The sequence below is a fragment of the Myotis myotis genome, unplaced genomic scaffold (genome assembly GCF_014108235.1).
Source record: "Myotis myotis isolate mMyoMyo1 unplaced genomic scaffold, mMyoMyo1.p scaffold_m19_p_2, whole genome shotgun sequence".
Lineage (NCBI taxonomy): Eukaryota > Metazoa > Chordata > Mammalia > Chiroptera > Vespertilionidae > Myotis > Myotis myotis.
In genome coordinates, this window is record NW_023416324.1 from 163,157,410 (window position 1) to 163,179,740 (window position 22,331).

At 48.5% G+C, this 22,331-nt stretch overlaps 1 protein-coding gene across 1 annotated transcript; it reads right to left on the minus strand.

Moving 5' to 3' along the window:
- Positions 1-1,541: 1,541 nt before the first annotated feature.
- Positions 1,542-15,986, minus strand: ZDHHC19 (zinc finger DHHC-type palmitoyltransferase 19). The gene is made up of 8 exons (XM_036351356.1): positions 15,841-15,986; positions 15,420-15,541; positions 14,770-14,909; positions 13,784-13,956; positions 13,332-13,437; positions 2,783-2,868; positions 2,241-2,445; positions 1,542-1,695 (listed from the first exon to the last, which is right to left on the minus strand). Exons 1-8 carry the CDS (start codon positions 15,984-15,986, stop codon positions 1,648-1,650), a joined length of 1,026 nt encoding a protein of 341 aa, XP_036207249.1. The 3' UTR covers positions 1,542-1,647.
- Between the last annotated feature and the right edge of the window lie 6,345 nt (positions 15,987-22,331).

The window sequence follows — 22,331 nt, forward strand, 5'->3', positions numbered from 1 at the left end:
GTGACCATGGGCAGCGGGCTTCCCAGGCCACCTGAGGCTGCTTCAGCTTTGCTGGTAAATGCGGGCTCTCGGAATTTTAACTGTGGCCACTTACGCTCACACTGGGCTGCCCTTTTGCTTGCCGGGGAGCAGTACTCTGCACCCCTCCCCAGACGCCAGGGCAATGCTGAGTTAAGCAGAGATGAGAGCTGAGAAAAAGCATGAACCCCAAGGGGGCTTGGGGTTTGGGGAGACACTGGGAGCAGGGCAAAGGGGATGAGAAATAGCTGGAGTCCTGGGGTTGCACAAGGCTGGCCAGGAGCCTCAGAGCCAGAGCCAGAGTGGCTGGTGAGGCTGGGGCTGGACAGGGACAGGCCCTGGTGGCCGCAGCCGGTGGAGTTGGCAGAGGGAAAGGCCGCTTCTCAGGAGCTCAGCATATGAGACCTGGAGCCCGGTGTCCTGCACTGTAGGTCGCCTGGAGAATGAGCTCCTGCCGCCAGCACACAGCATGTGCAGGCTCACACAGGCACAGCCACCCCCACAGGCCCCTGTGGTGCTCATCTGACCGCCTCACCTTCACCCCCCCCCCCCCAATTTCACCTGGCTAGGAGGGAAGCAAGGTGGTGGCTCCCCATCCTCACCTCCGAAGGCAGTAGTTCTGAGACTTCCAGATGGCCAGGGTCACATGGGCACTTGGTAAAAATTCCGATTCAAATTCTCGCCCTTCCCACCCCCCCACCCCTCCCATGGAATGGAGGGGGCCCCATTTTGGGTCGGCGGCCGGGGCCCAGGTAATTCTGAGAAGGTGGTCTTTGGAGAAACCCTGGGTGTTGTTAGCTGTGTGGAGGAGAAAATAACGACTGCTGCATTCATTGTGCGCCTACTGTGTGCCACCTGTCTTGCAGGAACCACCTCACTCGCTCCAGCCCCTGACCACCTTTCAGGAAGGTGCCATTATTTCCAAGAGGAGCCGCAGTCTCCTGTGGACTCCCGCATACACCACCCCCTCAAGGGGCCTGCGGGCTCCCAGGGCCTGGGGCCCTGCGCAGGAACAGGACCTGACTACCCAGAAGGGAGGGACTAAGGTGAGACCCGCTAGCAGGAAGAAGCAGGGCCGGACTATGGTGGAGACACCCACTCTCCACCTCCAGGGATGAGGATCGCGAGGGCCCACTCCCAGACGGAGGGCCAGCCCCCACCCACCCAGGTGGCTCCAAGGCCTCGGGTTGGAGCAGGCCAGGCTTGGCGAATTCCCAGGCAGCGGGCGCCCCCTGCAGCCAGGCGGCGGTGTGGCAGGGCGGGGCCGGATCTTTCCCGGGGCTGACATCCCTGACAGTGTGGGGCTTTTCCCTTGGAGGCCGGCGGCCAGGACAGCTACTGTGGGTTTTATGGTTGGTCCCGTTTTAAGAACGAGAGAAATCTGAGTGTCTTGCCCAAGGTCACAGAGCCAACTAGTGTTGGACCTTCCTCCCTCCCAGGGTCTTTGTCCCAGCCCCTCACACCCAGGACAGACACACGCAGCGGGGCAATTGTACAGCAGAAAAAGGGTGTTTAATGGACTTTGGTGGGGGAAGGGGGATGGTCTTGGAATTCCCACCAAGGGCGGGCTCAGGAGGTGAGGTTCGGGGGCAGGGACTCCGGGCATCGCTGGGTGTGAAGGGGCAAGCCTCATCTGGGGGCCTCCTGTGGCAGGGGCAGCACTGGGCCTGCGTGGAGCTGAACGAAGTGGGGGTGTGGGGTCTTTTCCCAAGCCCCTGCCCACAGCTCAGGGCCCACCTGCTGGGGAGCAAGAAACTGTCCAGCCACCACCGCCCCCAGGCAGAGCAAAGGGAGTGGGCTGGCACCATAGAATGTCATGGCACCCCCATTGGACTTCAGAGAAGAAAAATGACTTTAAATAAAGGAAACTGACCCCCTAAGTTATAAACCACTGGGCTCGTTTCAGTCCTCATTACAGCTGAGGGAGCTGAGGCTCAGAGAGGGTAAGTGACCGCCCAAGACTAGCCAGCAGTGAGGGGTGTGGGCTCTGTGTCTGCAGGAACCCCCGGTGTTACCTGGAGGAAGTAGGCTCTGTGTCTCCAGGAACCCCGGTGTTACCTGGAGGACTGTGGCCCCACCTCCAGCACTCCTCCGTCTATACGCCCCTCCCTCGAGCTTTGAGCGCTCTAGCTTCAGAGCCAGCCCAATATGGGGGGGGGGCTTCCCCCCAGCACCTGTACAATCCGAACCCACCCCTCTCCCAGCACACACTCACTACTCACCTCCTGGAGGGCTGCCGCCTCCCCACTCCCTGGGGGAGCATTTCCTGGTCTGTGGGGAGCCAGAGGTTGGGGCTGGTGGGCAGACGCAGGCCCAGGGACGACTGAGGGGTTGAGTGCAGAGGGGCACATTGGGCAATGCAGGTTCTGCATGAGCACCCAGTCCGGCTCCACCACCCTCTGCAGCCAGACAGCTTTGGCCATGTACCTGGGGAGCAATAAGCCAGATGCAAGGGGTAGTGGCCCCCCTGGCCTGGTCCCCATGCCTCCTCAGCTTAGGGAACACACAGTCCAGGACTTGGGCCTGCAGGGAGCTGGGGCCGGTCTTATCCGGCCTGCATATCCCTCTACTCCATTTCTTAGGACAGGAATGAAAGGAAGTAGGAAGGCTCTGGAAGCTCCCACAACGCCCTGAAGGAAACCTCAGAGAACAGTGAGTGTGAGGATCTGGGAACTGTGCTAAGAGGCCAGGAGAGATGGCCCAGCTTCCCCCCACCCCACCGGCTCCATGGGCCACTGCGTGGACCTCTGGTTTGCCAACTTACTTGGGTCCCAGTGGTGCACAAATTGCTAAATACCAGTTGCTGGCGCAGCCCTGGTCAAAGGGGTTGTATCCCCACAGGTATCGGCACTGGAGAGGGGTATAGATGGAAAGAGGAGCTCAGAGCCAGCAGGACTGGCAGACCACCCCACTGGCCCTCCCTCCCAGCCCAGCCCAGGGCTGCTGCGAACTCAGAGGGCAGAGAGGCCCAAGAGTGAGCTGAGGCCTCCCCTACCCAATTCTGAGTTGCTCTGTCCAGGCGACCGTGGCACTGCACCCACCTCTCCTGCCTTCTCAGGGATCCTTCCCATCTCCTGTACCCCCTTCGGCAGCATCTTCCCCACCTCTGTCTCCTTTGGCCACACATATTCTCCTACTATGTCCTTCCAGGTAGACGTTCAAATCTTCCGTTGGCTGACAAACTGCTCCAAAGACAGTTCCATATGCACACATCCTGCTCTCCCACTTCTCTACTTTCTTACCTCTCGTTTTTTTCTAAACGTGTGCCTTCCCTGAATTTCACTGTCTGGACGGGCGGTTGTATGGACCCCTATCCTATTTCCCTAACCCAGTGGTCGGCAAACTCATTAGTCAACAGAGCCAAATATCAACAGTACGATGATTGAAATTTCTTTTGAGAGCCACATTTTTTAAACTTAAACTATATAGGTAGGTACATTGTTATTAACTTAATTAGGGTACTCCTAAGGCTTAGGAAGAGCCACACTCAAGGGGCCAAAGAGCCGCATGAGGCTCGCGAGCCGCAGTTTGCCGACCATGGCCCTAACCAAAGTCACACGGCCCTGGGGAACCTGGGCTGAAGGTCCTGAGCACCCAACACAGGAAAGGGCAAGTCCACCCCAGGCGCACTCTTGACCAGGTTCTCTTCCTCCCTTGTCCCTCCCTCCATCCATGAGCCTTGGGCCTTCCTGAGCCCCATCTGACTCCCCAGCATAAGCCAAGTCTCACTCAGACTTCAAGAGCCTTAGCGACAAAATGTTGGTCATAACCAAAGCTCTGCCCCCCATCAGCTCCCCTACACCCCATCCTTGTCCCTAAGACTTGGATCTCCAACAGTCTTCTCCACCCAAAGGAACCAGGATTGCATGCAGGGCAGCTGACGCCTGGGGTCGGAAAAGTCAAGACGGCTCCAAAGAGCAACACTAACCACTGAGATGCTTGAGTTCTGCCTGCTTAAAGATGCTTAAAGCACTGGAGGGAGATTGGCACTCTATTCACAATTTTAAGTAAATGGCTCAAAGAGCTTGATCAAGTTAACAATCAGAATTATAGAGAAATAAATGTTGATGTATTAGATGTATATAAAGTATAGGAAAATATCTATGGTTCAATGCTTAAAGGCATGATCATTATTTAATAAATTCATAAGACCTGATTAATAAAGCAGACCACCTTCCTCTCTCTCCCCACATAGGACCCTCTGAGACGTGAATGGAATGCAGCAGCTCTGAAGTTTCCAAACTGTCCTCTCTCACTGGCTCCAGACCTGGGTCTCCTGCCCCAACCCCATGTTTCAAATGCCCCTACAGTCCACAGGACCACAACCAAGTAGGCGTCTCCTCACCCCATCTCCTGCCCAACACCCTGCTGCCTGGGCTCTCTCCCCCTCCCCCAGGCGGGCATCAGGCTTTTCCCTCCCTCTCTCCTTCTCTTCCAAAGCATTGCTGATTCCTTTGTTTGTAGGTTCACTCATTTACTCATAAATATGTTGGGGCCTCAACAATGTTTCAGGCGCTGTGCTGGTGGAAGAGCAGGCCCAGGCCAAGACCATAAGGCGCAGCTGGGCCACAGCAGCTGGAGAGGGGCCCCTGCAGGTGTGTCCCGTTTCAGGTGCTGCTGTGTGCAGCCGGGGAAGATTTAGTCTGAGGGCTGCCTGCCAGCTTGGCCACTTGGAGGCGCAGCACCAGTGTGACGCTGAGGAAAGAGGCTGGGCCAAGGACAGCGAAAAATGGCACTAACACCCTAACTGGTTTGGCTCAGTGGATAGAACATCGGCCTGCGGATGCAAGGGTCCCAGGTTCGATTCCCGTCAAGGGCATGTACCTTGGTTGCGGGCATATCCCCAGTGGGGCGTGTGCAGGAGGCAGCTGATCGATGTTTCTCTCTCATCAATGTTTCTAACTCTCTATCCCTCTCCCTTCCTCTCTGTAAAAAATCAATAAAATACATTTTAAAAAAAAGAAAGAAAGAAAAATGGCACTAATGAGCACAGACAACTCTTTCAGGAAATACGGCTGAGCTGGAGGGGAGAGTACGGAGGTGAAGCGAATGCCTGTGATGTTAAGGGAGGGTTTTGCTTTGCTTTTTAAGATAAGAGAGGCATGAACATGTGTACATGATGAGGGGAAGGAGTGGTAACAATAACAGCGCATACAGCACTTACTTGTACCAGCCACAGTCCTGTGTCTTATGCATATTAATCCAGGAGGCACCAGGTGGCTAAGTAATATACCCAAGATCCCCCTGTTGGTATGTTATAGAGCTGTGGTTTGAGTGTATGTACTCTGGCTCCAGAGCCCTTGCTATCAAGCACTGAGCAAGTGTGTCACAGGATGGTGGTAGGATGGCGGTACCTGAAATGGGGCCTGCAGGCAGTGGGAAAGAGCCCTGCCTGGTGAATCACAGACTGCAAACTTCATTTAGGTTTCTTAGGCTGAAGATCCTGGATTGGGGTGTATGGGTGGGGGCATTCTGAGCAGTGGAGAAAGGGTGAGCCACAGGATGTAGGAAGGGAGAATGCTGCCCCCAAAAGAGGCTGAAATGATGGACTGAAGCTTGAGAGAGAAAACAGGTAGACCACATGGGGTTAATGGGGAAGGGCTGAGCAGAAGAGTCACAGGTGGGCTGGGAACCAAATATGGGTGGAGTGGAATGATTGAGTGGTGACTGGAAGGATGGGAAGTGGTGGGCAAAGAGGGTTCCTCTGTCTTCTCAGCTGTCTCAATAACTCTAGCTCCTCCCCCTTTATAGCGGCACACTACAATCTTCCTAAAACAGTCTTTAGAAGTCATTGTTCTGAGGGAATCCCATGGCAAGAATGTTCACTTTTGCCACTCCTCCTCCACACTGTAGTGGAAGCTCAGGACAGTGCGGAAAAGGACATAAAGCCATAATGTTGGAAAGGAAGAAATAAAACTGTCCTCATTTACAGATATCATGGTTTTCTATGCAGAATCAACAAAAAAGCTATTAGAACTAATAAGAGAGTCTAGCAAAATTATAAGATTCAAGACCAACATACAAAAATCCACTGTCCTGCACCACATCATGACCATATGGCCACGCACCGCCTAACTACGTTCGGTCAATGGCAGACTGCATCTACAATGGTGGTCCCACTTGGATTATAATGGAGCTGAAAAACTCCCATCACCTAGTGAGGTTATAGCCATTGTAACATCATAGTGCAACACGTTACAGCTACCTACGCTATTCATGCAGTAACATGCTGTACAGGCTTGAGGCCTCGGAGTGATAAGCTATACCATGTATCCCAGGCGTGTACTGGGCTACGTCACCGAGGTTTGTGTGAGTGCACTCTGTGATGTTTGCACAACAACAAAACTGCCTCTGAGGCATTTCTTACAGTTGAGTGATGCATGACTGTAATAGTAAACAAAGGAAAATGAAAAAGTTTTTTCAGTTATAAAAGCAGGTCAGAGGAATGGTGGCATGAGAGATCCCTTTGGCCTTTACCCCTGAAATTTCAACAAGTTAATCAACTATCATTCAACAAAGAATTCCCTACTCAATACAAAGGCATGCCTGAGAGAACTGCACACTGAAACATCTAAAGGTGGGCAACCAGGAAGACATAAATGGAAGACAAGAAGGGAGGATCGTGTAGATAGCCCACTGGCGCAGCCCTGTAGCCAGGAGCTCATGGCATGGCCTGGAGAGGGGAGGAAGCCAGGGGTAGCAGGCACTTCCTTCAGCCAGGAGGACAGAGAGCTTCGGGGGGAGGGGCTGTCCAACAGGGCAAGTGGAACTAACAGTGACTGAGCCAGTGGACGTCTGACAGAGCACAGGGTTCTACCATGTGGCTCTCCACTATTGGGCCGGGTGGTGGTGTTTCAGACAAGAAATGGAACCACAGAGCCCTGCCACCACTTGGACTCCCAAAACTCACCTCCAGTAGCCCAAGGAGCATACTGTCTGTAAACCAAGAGTTATTGCAGTAGAACCACTGTTTCCCTCTGTGATTGATCCCCAAGTGGGGTGCTTGGAGTGGGACCCCATGGAGGTCAGGGGTTGCCATTATAGTGAAGGTAAAACAAACCCCATCCCCAAGCAGTGCAGCTGTACTGTTTTAGGGAAGCCAGGGAGGTCAAGTCTGAGAAATCAGAGGTGGTAAAAAAAAAAAAAAAAATCTTGCAATTCAGCACCATCTACTGGAAAATAGTAGAAAGACCTCTTTAGAGGAAGCTGCTATAGAAGCCATTCTAGACAGGTACACATGACTAGGCAAAGGAGAAGAGCAACGATGATCAGAAAGAAAATAAAAAATCCCCAGAAACCAAGCTGGTACACATAGAAATATGTGATGTAAATAACAGATTTCAAGATTGTAGTTCTGAAAATACTCAGCAAGATGCAAGAAAATATAGACAGGCAATTCAATGCACTCAGAAAACAAAACAAGTACTTTACCAAAGAGGTTGAAACTTTAAAAAAGAACCAATAAGAAATCCTGGAAATGAAGCATGCAATTAGGAAATTGAGAGCAATCCCCATCAAAATCCCAATGTCATTTTTTAAAGAAATAGAATGAGAAATCATCAGATTTGTATGGAACCACACACACACACACACACACACACACACATGCACACACACACATACACATGCGCACACGCACACGCACACACACACAATGATAGCCAAAGAAATCCTGAGGATAAAACAAAAACAAAAACCAAAGCTGGAGGTATCATGCTCCCTGACTTCAAATTATACTACAGAGCAATGGTCATCAAAACATCATGGTATTGGCAGAGAAACAGACACACAGATCAGTGGGACAGAATAGAGAGCCCAGCTATAAAACCACATGTATATTGACAGATAATTTTTTTTTTAAATATATTTTATTGATTTCTTACAGAGAGGAAGGGAGAGGGACAGAGAGTTAGAAACATCGATGAGAGAGAAACACCGATCAGCGGCCTCCTGCACACTCCCCACTGGGGATGTGCCCGCAACCAAGGCACATGCCCCTGACCGGAATCAAACCCGGGACCCTTGAGTCCGCAGGCCGACGCTCCATCCACTAAGCCAAACCGGCTAGGGCGACAGATAATTTTTTACAAAGGAGCCAGAAACACACAATGGAGTAAATACAGTCTCTTCAATAAATGGCACTGGGGACACTGGAAAGCCACATGCAAAAGAATGAAACTGGATTACAGTTTGTCCCCATGTACAAAAATTAATTCAAAATGGATCAAAGACTTAAGTATAAGATCCAAAACAATAAGTTACATAGAAGAAAATATAGGTACCAAACTTATGCACCTTGGTTGTAGAGAACATTTTATGAGCTTGACCCCAAAGGCAAGGGAAGTAAAGGCAAAAATAAATGAATGGGACTATATCAAACTAAATACCTTCTGCACAGCAAAAGAAACTGAGGACAAAACAAAAAGGCAGCCAACCAGATGGGAGATGATATCTGCAAACAGTAGCTCTGACAAAGGTTTAATTTCTAAAATATATAAAGAACCCATTAAACTCAACACCAAACAACCCCATCAAAAAGTGGGCAGAAGCCCTGAAAATACACCTCTCCCAAGAAGACATACGAGCAGCCAATAGATATATGAAAAGATGCCAACCTTACTTGCAATTAAGGAATGCAAATCAAAACTACAATGAGCTACCACCTCACACCTGTTTTGGAGTGGCCGTTATCAACAAGACAAGCCATAACAAGTATTGGAGACGTTGTGGAGAAAAAGGAGCCCTCATTCACTGCTGGTGGGAATGTAGACTGGTACAACCACTATGGAAAGCAGTCTGGTGATTCTTCAAAAAATTAAGAATAGAGCTATCATTCGACCCAGCAATCCCTCTCCTGAGTATATACCCAAAAAACTAGAAAACATGTGTTTGCAAATATATATGCACCCCTATGTTCATTGCAGCATTATTCATGGTGGCCAAGACATGGAAACAACCAGTGTCCTATGATAGAGGACTGGATAAAGAAGATGTGGTACATATACACAGTGGAATACTACTCAGCCATAAGGATGAAATACTTACAACAACATGGATGGACTTTGAGAATATTATACTATGTGAAATAAGTCAATCAGAAAAAGCTAAGAACCATATGATTTCACTCATATATGGAATATAAAACTGAAACTCATGAACATAAACAGCAGTGTGGTGATTGCCAGAGAGAAAGGGGTGGGAGGTGAAAGGGGTCTTAATATATGATGATGGGATATTTGACTTTGGGTGGCGGGCACACAGTACAATACACAGATCTTGTAACATGGAAACCCACACCTGAAACCTATATGATAGTAACCAATGTCACCCAATAAATTTAATTTAAAAAGGGAAAAAGAAAATTCTGTAAGGTTGTTAGATGCAAAAGTAAAAATTTAATCTCATTTAAGATTAACAATTGCATCTAGCTAATAGAAAGTAAAACTGTGTAAAAAGCATTATAAAGTAGCTAGAAAAATATTTAACAAAAGATATGCAAGGCTGTTATGTATAAAATTATTGAAAGATATTGAAGAACACAAGTAAATACAGAAAATAGCATAAACTTGAATAGGAATATCAACAGAGTAAAGATGTAACTAACCTGATGGAATTGCAATGAAAACATCCACAGTAATGATTGTAGACTTTCACCAGGAAATCAGCTGCTAAACTGTGGTATTTTGAGTTCTAGAATGCCACCTTGATTCAATCTTTAATTTCTTGGAACTATATACTTATTTTACAGTAAAAAAAAAGTTATAAAAGCACAAAAAAAGGAAACAGAAAAAATCTAGCACAGTATATGTAAGATCAATGTATGGAAAACTGCAAAACACTAACGAAAGAAGTAGAAGAAGGCGTTAATAAGTGGGGAGGTACACCATGTTCATGAATTCAAAAACTCAATATCAATTTTCCAAACTGACCTATAGGTTCAACACAATCCAAATGAAAATCTCAGCAAACATTTTTGTAGAAATTGACAAACAGATTCTAAAAATTATGTGGATGCCCAGCTGGTGTGGCTCAGTGGTTGAACATCAACCTATGAACCAGGAGGTCATGGTTAGATTCCCAGTCACGGCACATGCCAGCTTGCGGGTCATGGCTAGATCCCCAGTGGGGGCATGCAGGAGGCAGCCAATCAGTGATTCTCTCTCATCATTGATGTTTCTATCTCTTTCTCTCTCCCCCTTCCTCTCTGAAATCAATAAAAAAAAAAATACATATTTAAAAAACTCTCTGAAATCAATAAAAAAAATAAAAATAAGAATTATGTGGAAAATCAAAGGAACCAATAGCCAAAAGAACTTTGAAAAAGAACAAAGTTGAAGAACTCACAATGTGTGATTCCAGAACTTAATATAAAGCTACTAGTCAAAATAGTATGATATTGGCGAAAGAATAGAGATCCTCAAATACACCCACACCTACATGCCAGCTGAATTTTGACAAAGGTGCAAAAGCAACTCAATGGAAGCAAGATAGTCTTTTCAACAAATGGTGCTGGAAAAACCCATATGCAAAAAAATAAATCTTGACCCATACCTTGTATCACATACGGAAGTTAACCCAAAATGAATTGTAGGCCTAATTATAAATTCTAAAACTATAAAACGTCTAAAAGAAAACATATTTTTAAAAACTTTGTGATTTGGGGTCAAGCAAATATTTCCTAATTATAACATCAAAAAGCACAATCCATAAAAAACAACGGATCATGTACTTCATCAAAATTCAAAATACTGCCCTGGCTGGTTTGGCTCAGTGGATGGAGCGTCGGCCCAGGTTCGATTCCGGTCAGGGGCCTGTGCCTTGGTTGCGGGCACATTCCCGGTGGGGGATGTGCAGGGGGCGGCTGATCGGTGTTTCTTTCTCATCGGTGTTTCTAACTCTCTATCCCTCTCCCTTCCTCTCTGTAAAAAATCAATAAAATATTTTAAAAAAATTCAAAATACTATTAAGAAAATAAAAAGAAAACAAGATGACAAGCCACAGACTGGGAGAAAATATCTAAATCCAGACTACATAAAGAACTCTTAAAACTCCATAGTTTGAAAACAATCTAATATTTTAATGGACAAAAGATTGTAACAGACTTTTAATCAAACACATTCATATGGCAAATAAGAACATGAGATGCCCGACATCATTAGGCATTATAAAAATACACATTAAAACTACAATGAGATACTTCTACACATTTATTAGACTAGCTAAAATCAAGAAAAGAAAAAAAACCACACAAACAAATCCGTCAATGCCAAATGTTAGTGAGGATGCAGAACGACTGAGATTCTCATGCACTGCTTTGGGAATGCAGAATGCAACAGCCATTTGGAGGGCAATTGGCAGTGGGGAATGGATAAACAAGCTGTGGCACATCCATCTGATGGAATAATACGCAGCAACAACAAGAGGAAAACTACTGAGATGGGTAACAACATAGACGACTCTCAAATGCATTATGCTAAGTGAAAAAAGCCAGGCTCAAAAGGCTTTGTTTCCATTTATATGAGACTCTGGAAAAGGAAAAACTATAAGGATAGAAAACAGGGCGGCTGAAAGCCGGGGCAGAAGTGCGGGTTCCCATCTGGGTCCCCGTCCCAGTCCCACGAGGCGACCACGGTAGGAGGAAGGAGGTGTTGGACGCGCTAGCCCTTCGCCGCTTTACATTGCAGCCTTATCTCAGCTCAACATGAACTATATGCCCGGAACCGCCAGCCTCATCGAGGACATCGACACTAATTTAGTGCTACATCAGACTGTGGAGCGTATTCACGTGGGCAAAAAATACGGTGATATTCCTCGGGGGATTTTTGTGGTCAGAGGAGAAAATGTGGTCCTACTAGGAGAAATAGACTTGGAAAAGGAGAGTGACACACCCTTGCAGCATCTATTGAAGAAATTCTAGACGAACAAAGGGTAGAACAGCAGACCAAGCTGGAAAACGAGAAGCTGAAGGTCCAGGCTCTTAAAGATCGAGGTCTCTCCGTTCCTCGAGCAGACACCCCTGATGAGTATTAACTCTTTTGCTCTGAGGATATTGCTCTTGGGGAGCAGGGGCTCTCACTGAATGAAAATGACGTTTTTCTTTTGGATTCTTTCACATATGCAACATGAAGAAATCATGAGGCTCCCCCCCCCCATTTTTATTAACAAAATCATTGTTTAAAGAAATAGATTCCTTTCACACATCACTATGGAGCCAGCAACTACTTTTCTATGTTGCTCTTCTCATCCCAAATTAGAGTTTACAGGGAACAGTCTTCATTTGCTTGTAAATAAAATATGAATCTCAAAAAATAAAAAAGAAAAGAAAACAGATCAGGTTGCCAGGTTGGTAGAGAGAAAAAGGCCATGAGGGAATTTTATTTTTTGCGGGGGGGGCGGGGGGGCGGTGATAAAAATGTTCTAAATCTTGGTTATGGGGGTTGGTTACAGGGCTGTAGGTGTTTGTATGTTTAAAAAAAGAATCCTATCATGGCTCCCGGGAGTCCACTGCACCAAGACCAAATTCTCCACCCGAGGTTCTGAGCCGTTTAAATCTGGCGAACCTCAAGCAGTCCACTTGACTTCTATGCCCTCTCCTGCTCCAATTGGCTATTTCTTGCCTGGCGGTTGTGGCCCAGTAGTTGAGCGTGGATCTATAAACGAGGAGGTTGGGGTTCAATTCGGGGTCAGGGCACATGCTGGGGTTGGCCTGCAGGAGGCAGCCCATCCATGATTCTCTCTCATCATTGATGTTTCTCTCTCCCTCTCCTTTCTCTCTCTGAAATCAATAAAAACATAATAAAATAAAAGACAATTTTTTCACCATCCTATCCTCATTCCGGCCACCGTCAGGCTCCCCTGCCTTTTTGCTAGCTGGCCCCTCACCAGTCTCCCCCGTCCTCTGCCCATCAAAACCACTAAGCGGCGCCTCCTACCCTGCACTGAGCTGTCAGTTCCCTCTGAGTCTGCGCTACAGGTTGTAGGACAGGCCCCTCAGAGTGTTCACCGGTGTCTGGCAGGTGTTATTCTGATTTCAACACAAGCGCAAGACATAGCCTTACTCACCTGTGCGCCTCCCGCCCAAAATAGTGCACACGCGGCCCAGCACACAGTAGGCCCTGTGCACGCAGGAGGGAGAGGGACCGCCGGGGTGAGATTTGAGCTCAGGCTGGGTCTGTAAGGGCTAACGAGGCATCTTCGAGCGAAGTCAGGCCATCAGTGACCAGGGCGGTGGAGCAAGAAAGGGCGGAGGTGCCCGAGAGGCCAGGTGACCACCCCGCGGCCCATAGAGCGGCGCCCCGCTGGGCCCCGCATACCTTGCCCTCGCAGGAGCGCTCGGCCGCGCTCACCGACAGGGCCTGGACCAGCAGCAGCAGGCAGAGCGGCACCAGGAAGCAGGCGGCGGGTACAGCCACCACGATGCTGCACACAGCTAAGGAGCAGAGCTGCGGGACCGGCCTCCCAGGCCCTGCCCCTCACCCCGCCTCGTCCGGCCCACAACCACCCTGTCCACCCGCTCCCTGCGCTCCAGCCGCGTAAACCTGTCCAAACCCCGCATCCGTGACCCTGCAGGATTCTTACCTCTTTGCCGTTCCTCCCAGCCCCGCCCGTCTCCCTGGCCCACCCACCTCACCTAGTCCCAGATTGGTCTTCCCCAGCAGCTTCTCTCTCTAACCCCCGCCCCCATCATTGCTCCGCCCCCAGGACCCCCTTCGGCTGCCACAGCGCCCCCTAGCGCCCTACTCGGGCACAGCAGTCAGGCGGATACGCGGTGACCTTGTCTATGTAAGGGGTCTCTTGGGTCAGACGCAGCAAGAAGATCAGGCAGGTGGCCAGCACGGCGCCCGAGTAGAGGCACAGGGACACCACGAGCAGCATAAAGCAGCGGAAGTTGCGGTGACCGATGCAGTTATTGACCCACTTGCAGTGATGGTCAAAATCCTGGGCGAGAGGGGGGAGGGGCAGGCCTCTAGGTCCCGATCTCTGGCCCAGTCTCCGTTGACCCTAAACCTGAAGCCTTCCCGTCCCTCCCGAAGCCACTTGCCCTTGGCCCCACGCTCTGCCTTCTCCCTGCTCCCAAGTGAGCCACAAAGCCCTTAGCGCTGGCATTTCCGGGGTGCGGGCGCTATTGGGGCTGTGGCTCACCACGTGGCCTGGCAGGAGGCCTTGAGAAGCCAAGCCTGCCTGGTCTTTGGTGGGACACATGCTGGCAACTTCAGGCAGGACACAGTGCATCTCAGGGCATCTGTTTTCTCACCCACGGGAGGGGGATGAGAGCCTGGCCCAGCCCCCCCTCCTAGGGTTGGAAGGACCACAGAGGACAGCACATCTGAAAACCTCTGTGGGCTGTGCAAGTGAGAAAGACAAGCACTCAGCTCGGGGTTTGAGCCAGTGTGAGTCTGAGGGCCTTGGGTATCTACTGTCAGCAAGCCCAGGGCAGGAGCAGGGGGCGGGGGGCGGGGGTGGGGGGTTGGGGGGAGTAGAACAGGGCTACCCTTCCTTCTCCCAGCCTGACAGGCCAGCCTAGATGTGGGTGGCCCTGTGTATGTCAGCACCTGTGCAGGCACAGGCACAGGGGCGGGGACTGCATGAGTGACCAAGGGTGGCTGGGAGTCACTGCCACCCTCGGCCTTTAGCAGTCCCGGAAGTTGTTTCATAGCTGGCACTGGCCCTTTATGAGTGAGCCTCCTGGTCCACACCAGTGCTGGATGGGGGCAGGGGGCTGGCAGGTGGGCAGGCGAGAGGGGCACTCACCTCCACGCAGATGTTGCACAAGCGGCAGTGGTAGGTCCGGGGTGGGCGGTGGAAGCAGCACTGCCGGCACCACTGCAGGCGGAAGGCCTGGTGGTTCACCCAGATCACATGCACTGCCCGGGGACCCTGTTCGTTGGATCCTGGCATGGGGAGAGGACTGGGCAGCGCCAGGAGGCTCCTCCATCAGTCGGCTGCCGGTGGGGGGTTCCACTGTCTCCCTGGGCTCCGGGAATGGTGCGGGGGAGGTGGGCAGGGGAAACCCTAGTCCCCGCGGAGCGAGCTGAGCAAACTTGAAGAGGCTGGCAGCCAAAGGGAAAGATGGTTTTCGCCTGAGGAATTCTGCGAGAACTCGGGCCTTGGGAATCGTGACTGATGCTTTAAGGCTTTTGTTCAGTGGGAAGAAGGCGGAGAGAGTGGGAAGAGCTGGCTTCTCTGCCCAGCCTGGCCCAGCCCCCCTCTCCCGGTCCCCCCCCCCCCCCCGCCAAAGGCAACTGGAAAACCCCCAGAATTCTGTCTTTCCACACCTTGGGAAACGAAGTGCCAGAAGCAGGGCCCAAGCAGATGAGGACTTAGGGTGAAGGGGTCCTGAGGACACTAGGAATCTTGGGGGGGCTACCTCCTTCTCCAGGGGACCCAGGAGAAGGTCTCACCTTGATGTAAGATGCCAGGGTCTGAGAAGTTGAGTGAAAGGAGACTGAAGAAGGTGAGGACAAAGAGGGGCCCCGTGATGATGGGAAAGGCCCACTCCCCGTTCTGGGCCAGCCACCTGCAACTGAGACGAGAGCAGGACTCAGCCCTGCTCCAAAGCCCCTGCCAGGACCGGCTCACCGCTCAGGGCCCACAGGCCTTTCAGCTCCAAACATACGGCTTCCGACAGATCCATAGAGGCTCCACCAACGCCCCCAGGGTTGCCAGCCACCTGCAGCCCCCACACACCAAATACTCTGTGCCTTTGCACATTGGAGTCCCCCTGCCTAGAATATCCTCCCTCCCCTGGCCCCTCTGCTGCACTTCCCCTGCCTCTGCGCCGTCATTTCCTTTCTCTCCTGCCAGCCGGTGCGGTAGACTCACGGGAATGCAAAGAAGAGGCCACTGAAAACCAGCAGCAGCACCACATTGAAGGCCGCAAACAGGCTCGGGAGGATCCAGGGAAGCGGGGCCTGCGGAGGGGGATGGGGCTCCTTCACGAGGAGAATGGCATCGTTCCTGAGGGGCATGGCTGGGCCTCCCGCGCCCCCAGGGGAGATCAGAGCCACCAGGCTCCCTCTCCCCTGCTGGCTCCAGGCGCCCCATGGCCACAGCGGCCTCGGAAGCCGCAGCTCAGCGTGGAAGGAGAAAAGTCCCAGTGTGACATCACAGAGGCTGAGGAGGATGGGGCCAGGGTTCTGTAGCAGAACTGCCCCCAGCCTGTGACTGTCACTGCCTCCAGCAAGCCCACCCCACTCCCGCTTGTGCTGGGGACCGAGAGGCCCTGCCCTGCAAGGAGGCTGGCTCCGAGACAGCATGAGAGTAGAGACACACTTGGGGCGAAGGTGGGCGGTTCTCACCATCCTTTTAGCTTTGGCGCTAATTGAAGCAGTGCTCTGTGCTCACTCGATTGCCTTTTCCCCTTTTCGTTTATTATAAAATTCCACTCTGGGGGGCGGGGCAGCTAAACAATTTTGCAGCTTCCCTCATTTCCATGGTTGGCTTCAGGACACAATTCTGGTCAGTGGGGCCTAGGTGGGTGTGGGCTGAGAGTTTCTAGAAGAGCTTTTGCCTTCCTGATAAACGGGGCAAAGGGCACGGTTGGCACAACTGTCCCTCTCTTCCCGTCTTGAACCTAGACCTGCTGGCTGGCACCTGAGGGTGCCACCTTGGACCCGTTAGGCCAGTGGTCGGCAAACCGCGGCTCGCGAGCCACATGCGGCTCTTTGGCCCCTTGAACGTGGCTCTTCCACAAAATACCACGTGCGGGGGCGCGCGTACAGTGCGATTGAAACTTCGTGGCCCATGCGCAGAAGTCGGTTTTCTGCCTGGGCGAGTCTATTTTAAAGAAGTGGCGTTAGAAGAAGTGGGAGCTGTCGGTGGGTGGGGAGACGCGGTGCAGGCGGGCCTAGGGATATGCAGCACCGGGGAGGCGCTTGTGATTCATGCAGGAGCTGAGTGAGCCAGTCAGTCAGCAGTCTCATGGTGCAGTGGTTAGTGCTAGTCGCGTCCGCAAATCGCGCGCAGGTGACAAAAGTACCTACTCGAAGCATAAAGTTACCTGTATTTTTCCAACCAGCTGCAAATCCTACAGGTATTTTTGTCATCAATTTAAGAATTGTAATTCTTTTGTGTTGGTGGCTTTATTATTATAAAATGAAACATTTGTTAGGTGCCCTGTTTGAGATGGCTTCAAAGAAGAAGCAAAGAAAAACGGAAGACGAAAACCGTGCATTTAAAGTTGAATGTACCTACCTATATAGTTTAAGTTTAAAAAATTTGGCTCCCAAAAGAAATTTCAGTCGTTGTACTGTTGATATTTGGCTCTGTTGACTGATGAGTTGGCCGACTACTGCGTTAGGCAATAAGCCAACACGCGACCCAGACAGAAAGCCAGCGACGACATTGTTGAATCGCTTCCCCAGCCTTGAACTGCCTACATCTGAGCTGCTTGTTATGTGAGGAAAGTAACTGGGTTTTCTGTTACCTGCGGCTGACATTGGTCATTTCTTTTAGCCACTGAGCATCTGAATTCCTGTGTGTTTGCAGGATTCCCTGCCCTGCGAGCCTTGGTGAAGGGCAAAGACCGTTTCCTTGTCCCAGTTGGAGCTGAAAATGCCAGACACACATTCAAAGCCTCTTGCAGCCAGCACTCAGGCCTGTGACCCAGGCACCACCAGTAGCCTCAGAACGGCTACCACAGAGTCTGCTGAGACGCAGCAGCTGCACATGTCAGAGCTGCCGCGTGCTGATGGGCAATGGCCATTTTGAATGTTACTTTAATGTCACTCAGCAGAGATTATATTATTCTTAAACATGAATAAAATTTATAATTCCAAGATTCCTGTTTTGAATTGGACTAAATGAACTGGGACATTTTGAGAGAATTCATTTGATTAAAAACAAAGAGCAAGAATCCCTCAACAATACACATTTATTACTTATATTTTCTTGTCTATAGAAGCATATTTTTTCTTTTCTTTTTTACTGATAACTAATCACTTCTATTTATTCAGAACATAAGATACTTTTTATACCCATAGATGATACTACGTTAAAACCCTATTTAAAAACTCATAGGGTATTTTATTTTTACAAAGATAGGTTCTCAAAAAAAAACAGATAGATTAATAACAACACATAAAAAATAGATTAAAATCTAGGTCATGGCTCTCATTCACTGTCCTGGCATTAAAGATGTTACAAAGATATGCACATAGAAAATGCTACCAAATATCCCAACTTTTATAGATATAGATGCAGTCAAAAAGTCTTTCTCAGAGAGAACCAAGATGGCGGCATAGGTTAACGCCGGAGTTTGCTGCTTTGAACAACTACTTCAAAAGTGAAACCAAAAAACGGAAGGGACATCACCCAGAACCACAGGAACGCTGGCTGAGTGGAAGTCCTACAACTAGGAGGAAAGAGAAACGCATACGGACACTCAGAGGAGGCGCAGTGCTGAAGTCAAATTCTGAGGTGTGGAGTGCGCGGAGTGGGCTGGCGGCGGAGGGCGCGGTTGGTGTTTTCAATCGGGAGGGAGTCGCAGACTCTGAGCTCCAGATACAGGCGAGTCTTTAGGGACCCAGACTCAAACGGGAGAAGCGGGGCTGTCTGGCTTCGGTCAGAGCGAGTGCAGCTTTCTCTCCGAGCTTTGCAGTGGGTGCTGGGACTCAGAGAGGCAGAGCCCCTGGGGACAGGACTGAGAGCCGCCATAACTGCTCTCTCCGGCCCACCCTGTTGATCCTGTGCGACCCGCCCCGCCCAAGCCCTGCACACAGGCATTTGCCGGATAGCCTCAGGCAAAGGCCAGATTACCACCTCCCTAGAGGACAGAAGTTCTCTCACTGCTGACATAGCTGATTCTCATAGCCACTTGGCCTGGAGGTCAAACCCTCCCTGGAATTAGCTACAACAATCAAGATTTAACTATAAGACTGCGAACAAAGACCACTAGGGGGTGCACCAAGGAAGCATAACAAAATGCGGAGACAAAGAAACAGGACAAAATTGTCAATGGAAGATATAGAGTTCAGAACCACACTTTTAAGGTCTCTCAAGAACTGTTTAGAAGCCACCGATAAACTTAATGAGATCTACAAGAAAACTAATGAGACCCTCGATCTTATATTGGGGAACCAACTAGAAATTAAGCATACACGGACTGAAATAACGAATATTATACAGACTCCCAACAGCAGACCAGAGGAGCGCAAGAATCAAGTCAATGATTTGAAATGCGAGGAAGCAAAAAACACCCAACCGGAAAAGCAAAATGAAAAAAGAATCCAAAAATGCGAGGATAGTGTAAGGAGCCTCTGGGACAGCTTCAAGCGTACCAACATCAGAATTATAGGGGTGCCAGAAGATGAGAGAGAGCAAGATATTGAAAACCTTTTTGAAGAAATAATGACAGAAAACTTCCCCCACCTGGTGAAAGAAATGGACTTACAGGTCCAAGAAGCGCGGAGAACCCCAAACAAAAGGAATCCAAAGAGGACCGCACCAAGACACATCATAATTAAAATGCCAAGAGCAAAAGATAAAGAGAGAATCTTAAAAGCAGCAAGAGAAAGAAACTCAGTTACCTACAAGGGAATACCCATACGACTGTCAGCTGATTTCTCAACAGAAACTTTGCAGGCCAGAAGGGAGTGGCAAGAAATATTCAAAGTGATGAATACCAAGAACCTACAACCAAGATTACTTTATCCAGCAAAGCTATCATTCAGAATTGAAGGTCAGGTAAAGAGCTTCACAGATAAGGAAAAGCTAAAGGAGTTCATCACCACCAAACCAGGATTATATGAAATGCTGAAAGGTATCCTTTAAGAAGAGGAAGAAGAAGAAAAAGGTAAAGATACAAATTATGAACAACAAATATGCATCTATCAACAAGTGAATCTAAGAATCAAGTGAATAAATAATCTGATGAACAGAATGAACTGTTGATTATAACAGAATCAGGGACATAGAAAGGGAATGGACTGACTATTCCTGGGGGGGAAAGGGGTGTGGGAGATGCGGGAAGAGACTGGACAAAAATCGTGCACCTATGGATGAGGACAGTGGGTGGGGAGTGAGGGCGGAGGGTGGGGCGGGAACTGGGAGGAGGGGAGTTATGGGGGGAAAAAAAAAGAGGAACAAATGTAATAATCTGAACAATAAAGATTTAATTTAAAAAAAAAAAGCCTTTCTCTGATTTTAGCAAAGAGAAACCATCCAAATTTTATTCTTTGACTACTGAATGATTTAACTTTGGTACATGCATTACTATTTCTCCCACTGTAGCAAATTTTAGTTTTCTCAAGGACTTTCCCCCGACTCCTAGGAATAAAGAATTTCCAACCTTCAAATTAAAATGTTATTCTGATAAATATATGTATCAGGTTGGTCTATTCACATGTAGGCTTCCCATTTTCAGGCTAAGCAAAGATATGCATTTAATGCTTTACTAACATTATTATACAAAAGACAATCCAACCTAATATCAAGAGAAATTGTGACCTTCTAATCAGTGTTTGATAGAGAAAAACATGGATTTTGACTTATCTTTTAAAAATTAAAATGTCATTCTGATCACTCATGGTTCAAGAACATTCAAATAATAAACCAAAAATAAACAAATGTTAAAGATTAGTCTTCAAACATTATGCTAAGGATTCCCCCCTGGCCCGTGATCTTGCCAACAAAAAACCACATCCGCACCTCTGGCCTCCAAACCATTCAGCAGAGCTTCCTTAACTGGGAGCTGTTTGAAGCTTCCAGTTTGAGTGCTACTATTTTTTCAAACTTTGAATATCTGTAGGGATCTCAGCAGGGGCTGAAGAAACCAGCTCAGCCTTGGCATAGTGCCAAAATGTGGCCACCTGCGGCTCTGAGCCCTGTGCCAGGGCTTTCTCTGAGAGGTTACAGACACACTGGGCCATGGCTCTAGGATGGGAAGTCTGTGGCCTCGAATGAAACATTTTTTCTTCATGGCATTCAAATTAAGAGGTTAAAATAAATGTAGTAAAAATGGTATACTTAATAAGATTATATGACTTCAAATACTAAAGTTTAAAATTTTAGATATTGTCACATCGGCCTGTGGACTGAAGGGTCCCCGGTTTGATGCGGTCAAGGGCACATGCCTGGGTTATAAGCTTGATCCCCTGTAGGGGGCATGCAGGAGGCAGCCTATCAATGATTCTCTCTCATCATTGATGTTTCTCTCTCTCTCTCTCCTCCCTTCCTCTCTGAAATAAAAATAAATAAATAAAAATACCTGCATATCACAATATATTAAAATTAATTTTAAAGATATATGTATAACAGAAAAGAATTGTTAGCTTGGAAGTGATCTTTGAATAACACTAAAAGTAATTATTTTCTTTTCTGCCTATTCCACCCAATAGTAGAGAGTTATTGTCTCAGCTAGTCTAAATGAGTAATGTTAATGGGGTCTACTCACTTACATGCTTTTTTGTTGTTTTTGGAAATTTTATGACATATACAATGATAAGCAAAATTAGATTGATAGGAGAGTCTTCACTTCTAAAGGAAAACAGAAGATGCTGGATGTTAGGTTACCTTCTGCGGTGCCATGTTGGTTTGATTGACAATACAGCCAACACTATCACCATGTCTCATCCTTAGGTGCTTGTATTCTTATACAGCAACACCTCTTTTGGATGTTGCCTTTTTTTTTCCTGATATGGGCCAGAAATTCAGAAGAATAAAATTGACCGCGTGTCTTTTTGACTGTTAGGTAACACCAAAGGCTTGCTCTCCCTCCTCATAACCCATGACATGGCACTGTCAAACACTGAAGGATGTTCAAAACATAGATATAATTAACATGCTCCAAATGTTCTTCACGTGCTACTGATATTATAAGAGCTGCCAGGGCCAGGGATCAAACCTGCAACCAAGGTACATGGCCTTGACTGGGAATTGAACCCATGACCCTTCACTCTAATCACTGAGCCAAACCGGCCAGGGCCAACACAATTTTCTTGCAGAAAAGGCATTTGGCAAAAATCTAACAACATTACATCAGTGATTTTCAGCCAGTGTGCTGCAAGAATTTTTAAAACATGCACTACCTAACTAGTCAGGAGCACTGGTCTTTTTTCCCTTAGATTGTCAAATTAAAAAAATGACAACAGCCAACACAGCAATAGCTGTCCAGTGTGAGTGAATCAAAATTATACCTATTTTTGTCAGATCACCAAAAAAATATATTTTTGGGTGTGCTGCAGAAATTTATAATTAGTTTATGTGTGCCATGAGATAAAAAAGGTGTCCTATCATGTGACCATATAATTTTGTGGGGAAAATTAAGCAAAAAGAAAAAGAAAAGAAAGAAAAAGGATTTGTTTTTCTTGGTTCTA

Coding starts and splice junctions, on each gene's coding strand:
- ZDHHC19 (XM_036351356.1), bottom strand. CDS start 15,986: ATGCCCCTCAGGAACGATGCCATTCTCCTCGTGAAGGAGCCCCATCCC. Junction 2,869..13,331: donor AGCGCTCCTGCGAGGGCAAG/GTATGCGGGGCC, acceptor ACCCCTCTCCAG/TGCCGATACCTGTGGGGATA. Junction 1,696..2,240: donor AGGCGGCAGCCCTCCAGGAG/GTGAGTAGTGAG, acceptor CACTTCGTTCAG/CTCCACGCAGGCCCAGTGCT.